General features: G+C 42.2%; 1 protein-coding gene across 1 annotated transcript in view; it reads left to right on the plus strand.

Annotated features, from left to right (window-relative positions):
* Window positions 1-1,652: 1,652 nt before the first annotated feature.
* The window catches only part of Yeats4 (YEATS domain containing 4), an 11,267-nt gene continuing 5,702 nt past the window's right edge, over window positions 1,653-7,217 (plus strand). Inside the window, exons 1-2 of the mRNA XM_013023357.1 lie at window positions 1,653-2,154; window positions 6,214-6,333. Of these exons, the coding sequence (XP_012878811.1) occupies window positions 2,104-2,154; window positions 6,214-6,333 (171 nt within the window). The 5' untranslated portion in view covers window positions 1,653-2,103. The remainder of the gene's footprint in view (window positions 2,155-6,213; window positions 6,334-7,217) is intronic.

Below are 7,217 nucleotides of genomic sequence, written 5' to 3' on the forward strand. Positions count from 1 at the left end.
TAAAGGAAATGCAAATAAAAACAACACTGAGATAACCACCTTACCCCAGACAGAATGGCCCACATCCTAAATTCAGCCAATGACAAATGCTGGAGGGGATGTGGAGAAAGAGGAACCCTACTGCATTGCTGGTGGGAATGTACACTAATACAACCACTTTGGAAAACAGTCTGGAGGTATCTCAGAAACCTAAATATAGACCTTTCCTATGACCCAGTCATACCACTCCTAGGCATCTACTCTCAACATCAGGAACCAGAATACAAGGACACATGCACCTTCATGTCCATTGCAGCACTGTTCACAATAGCCAAGATATGGAGACAACCCAGAGGCCCCACTACTGATGAGTGGATCCAAAAATTGTGGTACCTATATATACAATGGAATATTATGCAGCCATTAGAATGGACAAAATAATGGCATTTGCAGGGAAATGGATGGAACTAGAGCAAATCATTTTAGAGAGGTAAGCCAAGAGCAAAGAGACGAATGGCACATGGTCTCCCTGATATGTGGATGCTAAAGCCAAAATGCAAGCAGATATGACAAGGTAAACAGGACTCAAGAATCAAAGGACTGCCACTCATTTTGTTGTATCATTGCTAAATGACTCCATGTTCTTGACCACATATGTGGTATACGTATATGCGCATCTGAGGGAAGCTAGGAGGAGGACATAGAACAGAGGGAAATGGTAAAAACATATAAGAAGGGCCTATCTGCTGCACTGGACTTAGATGAAAATAAACTAAGCAACTGAAAGGCAGTGATGGGAGGGAGGGAATGAGAGGGAAAGGGAACAGCTTACAATAAGCAAAAGGAAAGAAATGTAAATATCACCTGATGTGGAAGAAATAGCTGTATTGCCAAAGCTCATAGAATTCACAAACTTTATAGACTATGGTATGACAATTTGTCTTGTGAAGGTTAAAAAATGTCTGTGACTTTAACTAAGTATCACTATTCCACACTACTGTGAAATATGTGAAATGTATGTGATCACCTACTCTCAAAATTTTTTTTAAGTTTTTAATTTCTAATCTGGACATTGCTATCTATGCCTGTACATAGTGATCTTCCTAGGCTCTTTCAGAAGCATCATGGGATTGTTATTTTCTCTGTATATTTTATTTCTATTGTGTTTCTCATATTTCATTATTTTTCTCTATCTTGGCAAATTTGCTTGTTTTGGTGTACCAAACTTTCCTGAAAGATTGCATGAGTTTTGTTGTTGTTATTGTTCTAGATTTAGCATGTCTTAAACTTGTATTCTATAATCACACTTGGTAAAAGGATGAGTGCTGAAGACAAGAAAGTGTTTTCCTTCAGCATGTTAAGTAGCATGGTTGCTAAATTCCACTGATGATCCTGAGCAATCTGAGGATATTCTGATTTCAGTGTACCACATTAAAGTGTGTGGGACCTTTTCTTTATTCTCATATTCTGAAACTCCTTTTTTGTTTGTTTTTTTTTAACTGTATTTTTTTTGTCTTTTCTTTTTTGGTACTGGGGATCGAACCCAGGACGTTGCGCTTGCTAGGCAAGCGCTTTGCCACTGAGCTACATCCCAGCCCTGAAACTCCTTTTAAAAAAAAATGTATCTTTAATTGCACAAAGAGGTTTCATTTTGACCTGGCTCGGTTTGCTGCTTGGTAGGCTCTTTCAGTGTGAAATTTCACGTCCTTCTGTTTTGGAGAAGTCTCTCAAATCATTTACTGCTAGTAATCATCTTCCTTCTATCCTCCCCGGCGAGTCTGGAACTCCTGCAGCGCGCCGTCCGGTTGTCATAGCAGCGACGCGGCGCGTGCGCAGTCTGCACGAGACACCGTTGCGCCTGCGCAGGGCGGCGGCGTCGCCGCTGCCTCCGTCATCCCGCCTTCCGTTCCGCTCCAGGTCCGCGCCGGGCTGAATGGCCTACCCGGATGCCGCGGGCCCGGAGGAGCTGACCACCGCTCAGCGCCACGAGCTCCCGTGACCCGCCTTCCCTCACCCGGACCCCGCGCCTGGGCCCGCGCAGAGGAGCGGGGCCTCTGAGGGGAGCGGCGACCCCGCCGGTCCCGAGCTCTTTCCAGGCGGCGGCGGCTTCTTCCGTGGGACAATATGTTCAAGAGAATGGCCGAATTTGGGCCTGACTCTGGCGGGAGAGTGAAGGTCAGTGCTCGGGTCCCTGCCGCACCGTCCCTGCTCAGGCTGGAACCCAGCCGCAGACCGGGGATGCCGGACGACTGGCTAAACCTCAGCGTTCGAATCCCAACTTCCGCCGCCACCGCCTCCCTCCCCGCCCCGAGTACCTCCCGCGACCGGAAGTGCCTGAGCTGGGGCGGGACCAAGTAGACACTGGGAAATACTGGCTCGCTGCACCTCAGCGGGCAACCCCGGTCCTGGGTGAATGGGCCGGGGTCGTGCGCAGAACGGCTGCCCCGGGGGCCCGAGTGCTCACGGGGTTTCCAAAGGCTGGCCGGGAAAAATCATAAATCCAGGATTGACAGACTTGCCTGACTTCCGGTTTACAAAGCCTCAAAGCTAAGCGCTTAGGAACACTGAATTTTAGCTCTTGTCCCAAGTAGACCCCCCTCATAATGCTGGACATTGCGATGCTTTATTTCCGCCCACCTTTTTGCACACGCAGGCCGTTCATTCATTCATTGTGCCAGTACTGGGGCTTGAACTCAAGGCTTCAAGCTCTCAGTTGGCTTTTTCCTCTCCAGGTTGGCACTCTACCTCTTGAGCTGCACCTCCACTTCCAGCTTTTTTGCTCATTAAGTGGAGAGAAGAGTCTCCTGGTCTTTTATGCCTGGTCTGGCTTTGCACCGATCCTCAGATCTCAGCCTCCTAAATAGCTAGGACTACAGTTAATCACAAGCTAAGTGACTGACTAGCTAGGTTCTTTGATTTTTTTTTTTTTTTTTTTTTTGCCAGTTCTGGGGCTTGAACTCAGGGCCTGGATACTGTCCCTGAGCTTCTTTTGCGCAAGGCTCACACTCTACCACCTGAACCACAGCACCACTTCCGGTTTGTACTGTGTATGTGGTACTGAGGAATGGAACCCAGGGCCTCATGCTTGCTAGGCAAGCGCTTTACCGCGAAGCCACCTTCTCAGCCCAGGTTCTTTGACTTTTAAGAAGACACCAACTGATTCCTGATCAATATTTATCTTCTTTCTCTCTTTCTTTCTTTCTCTCTCTTTCTTTCTCTCTTTCTTTCTTGTCAGTCGTGGGGCTTGAACTCTGGGCTTGGGCGCTGTCCCTGCGCTCTTCAGCTCAAGGCGAGTGCCCTACCGCTTGTGCCACAGCGCCACTTCCAGTTTTCGAGTGATTTTTTTGGAGATAAGAGTCTCACAGAGTTTCCTGCCTGGACTGGCTTTGAACCGTGATCCTCAGATCTCAGCCTCCTGAGTAACTAGGATTACAGGCGTGAGCCACCGGCGCCCGGCATATTTATCTTCTTTCTGATTCTCAATTTTATTACAGAAAGGACATTTTCAAAAGGAATTTCCCATGTTTGCACAAGTCTGATAATTGTTAATTTTTGAGACCTAATCTGTCATATTATTTTAAAATGTATTTATAGTGTGTTTACAGCTATTCCTGTTATAATATCACATGCAAAATGTAAATTCTTTGAAAATTCCAAAACATCTCAAAGTTAATAGAAGGGGAAAGATACCAGGTCAAAAGTTCATAGTAGCAGAGGCTTCAGAAACATGAACATTTTTACCTTTAACTTTAGGCAAGCTTCTGGAACAAAACTACTACAAAGAAAAGGATTAAACACTAGATTTTGAGGGAAAAGGAATAGAACTTTTTCTACTGTTAGGCTCTACAAGCTTTTAAGTTTCAGGTAAGTTAAGGAGGTGAAACCTGCAGCCTTCCGATGATTTTCTACCAAAAGTAGTCACATAAAGCTTTAAAAATTAATGACTTATTTCTCCTTGATGATTGCTATGTGATCTTATAGGTATCTTTTTCCAATTTAGATAAATCTTTATCTTTTTTATTGGTGAAGTCTTCAGTTGTCTAACAACATACAGGAGCTTAGGTTAGCACTTGTACTCACTAAGTCAAACCTTGAACTTGAGGCCCAGTTGATGGTCAACAACCAGTGCTTCTGTAGCACTTACTCAAACATAAAAACTGCTTGCCTTTTTCTAAAGTGACTTTAGCCTTAATTTTTCCCATTTTTTTTCTTCAGACTTCTTTTGTTGTGAAAATACCATACAGAGGGGTTACAATTACATGGGCAAGATAATGAGTACATTTCTTATCAAGCATTGTTACCTCTTCCTTTGTTTCCCCTTCCCATCCCTTTCCATCCCCCTCCAAGCCCCCTTACCCACCCCTTTTCCTATTATTTTATTACTAGTTATTGATTATGTTGACACTGCTTCAGATACAACTAGTGGACAGTGTGGCCTAAGATTCATGTGCAAAACTGGGTTCTTTTCACTTGAAACTTTTTCTGTTGTTATTGTTGGTCCTGGGGTTTGAACTCAGAGCCTAGGTGCTGTCTCTGGACTTTTCACTCAAGGTTAGTAGTGTTCTACCATTTTGGGTCATAGTGCCACTTCCTGTTTTCTTATAATTGGAGATAAGAGTCTCATAGACTTTGAGGGCTGGTTTTGAACTGCAGTCCTCAGATCTCAGCCTCCTGCGTAGCTAAAATTACAGGTATGAGCCACCAGTGCTCTTCTTTTATAAGTGCTCTGCCTTTTTAATAATCACATATGATGAGAAATTTGTAGGTCATTGGAGAACTGGGAGCAGTTGTAGCAAACATACCATTGAGTCAATGTTACCATCTTTGCCATAGCTGAATCCCAATTGCAATACTTAATGTGGCATTTATTTATAATTTTTACTGTTATTATAAAAGTGATGTACTGAGGAGTTACAGTTACATGAGTCAGGTAAAGAGTAAATTTCTTTTTGTACAGTGTCACTCCTTCCGTCCAAGTTCTCTCCCAGTTTTTCCCTTCCATCCCTACACACAAGTTGTATAGTTCATTTTCAGCATTTTATCCAGTGAGTACCATTGCTGCATTTGTTCACCATTTGTCCTTCCATTTCTGTGCCTCCCCTCACACTCCCAGAGACATATAAAGGAACAAACAGAACAAAGACTTAAAGGAACAAACAGAACAAAAAGAAAGAACAAAAACAGCAAAAAAGAAAAACCCTCTTGTTGGTGTAGCCTTTATATTTAAATGATTTCAGTTTTTAAAAGCCTCTTAGCATTTGAAATCATGGGTTTGAAATTCTAATTGTAGTTCTTTTTCTAAAGGGACTAAAGTAAATACATTGTATTAGCTTTTTATCACTATGACAAAATACTTGAATATTTTGAAGGACTAAGACTTGTGTTAGCTCACGATATTAGAGGTTTCGGTTGAGGGTTGTTTAGCGCCCTCTCTACACGCCCCCAGGCAAGATTGAACATCTTGGTAGGAAGGCTAAACAAAGCTGCTTACTTCACTGTGGCAGAAACAGGTGGGGGAGGGCAGAAAAGGAGCGAGGAGAAAGGGGGCACAGAGAGCAAGGAGCCAGGGACAAGAAATGCCCAGTGACCTAGTTCCTCCAGACCTCACCTTCCAAATCAGCCATTCAGCTATGAAGTCCTCAGTGGATAATCTGTCGATAACATTAGTATCATCAAGATCACCTCTTCATAGTTGCATCAGCTGGGGACCAAGTTTTCAACACATGAGCCTTTTGAGGGTGAATGACGTATCCAAACCATAACATACATAGGAATAGAACAGAAAGTGTTTGTCCCTTCTAACTAAACTTCTCTCACAAATTGCCCCTGATTTTTTTTTTTTTGCTAGCATACCTTAGTTGAATGAGAAAGGTTTTAGGTGTGCCATTTCCACACATGTATACAGTGCATTCCAATCAATTGTACCTGCCTTTAAGATGTATACTATGCTTTGGTTAATAGTGGTTAAACTAATTAATAAGGTTGTTAACATCAGGAGATGCAGCTCTGGGTCCCTCCCCTCCCCCCAGAAGCTTTGCTTTCAGATTTATAAGTAAAGGATCTTTTGTGTTTCTTTTAATAAAACTCTCAGCTGCTTTACATGGTGATTTAAAATTTTTCAAATAGGAAGCATTATAATATAATCTTGTGTTTATTTATGTTCTTTTGAAACTAGAGTGTCTGAAATAGATTTAAGAAAAATCTATGTTAAGAGAATTATAATTTTTCTTTTAGGGAGTTACTATTGTTAAACCAATAGTTTATGGTAATGTTGCTCGATATTTTGGGAAGAAAAGAGAAGAAGATGGACATACCCACCAGTGGACAGTATATGTAAAACCATATAGAAATGAGGTAGGCACTTGTTTCTTCCTCTAACATTTTTTTGAAGTAGTTTTGCTTGAAAATGAATTGTATCATTCTTTTGTAGTAACTTTCCAATTATGAAATTGGCCCATTATGGGAATGTTGCCCCAAACCTTTTTTTTTAGGAATAGAAAACTCTCATCTTCATGTACTTTTAGAAATCAGTTTTCTAAAAATGTTTTCTAACTAAATTAAGGCAACAAGTTATTCTTCTACAAACACAAGTTTGACAAGAAATGTACTCATTACCTTACTTATTTAATTGTAACCCCTCTGTACATCACCTTGACAATTAAAAAGTTTATTCTTGTGTGATAGGAAATGTTGCCAGGTGCTGATGGCTCACCCCTGTAACCCTAGCTACTCAGGAGGCTGAGATTGAGGATCGTGGTTCAAAGCCAGCCTTGGCAGGAAAGTCCACAAGACTCTTTTCTACAATAAACCACTCGGAAAACCAGAAGTGGCGTTGTGGCTCAAATGGTAGAATGCTAACCTTGAGCTGAACGGCCGAGGGACAGTGCTCAGGCCCAGAGTTCAAGCCCCATGACCAACCCCCCCTCCCTAATACCTAGTACCTGAGAACTGGTATCTGATACAGCAATTTTGATACTTGCCCAGATATTTGTATAATTAGGGAAGTATTACTGAAAGAATCTTCAAAAATGCTTATGAAAATCTTCCTCAGAAAGAATACTTACAGAATAATAGGAGATAAATCCCAAGGCATTAAGATATAATTGAAGTATAATCCCAGTTATACTTTTTTTTTTTTTTTTGCCAGTCCTGGGCCTTGAACTCTGGGCCTGGGAGTTATCCCTGAGCTCTTTTGCTCAAGGCTAGTACTCTACCATTTCAGCCACAGCCTCATTTCA

The sequence above is a fragment of the Dipodomys ordii genome, unplaced genomic scaffold (assembly GCF_000151885.1).
Source record: "Dipodomys ordii isolate 6190 unplaced genomic scaffold, Dord_2.0 Scaffold3, whole genome shotgun sequence".
In the NCBI taxonomy this organism is placed as follows: domain Eukaryota; kingdom Metazoa; phylum Chordata; class Mammalia; order Rodentia; family Heteromyidae; genus Dipodomys; species Dipodomys ordii.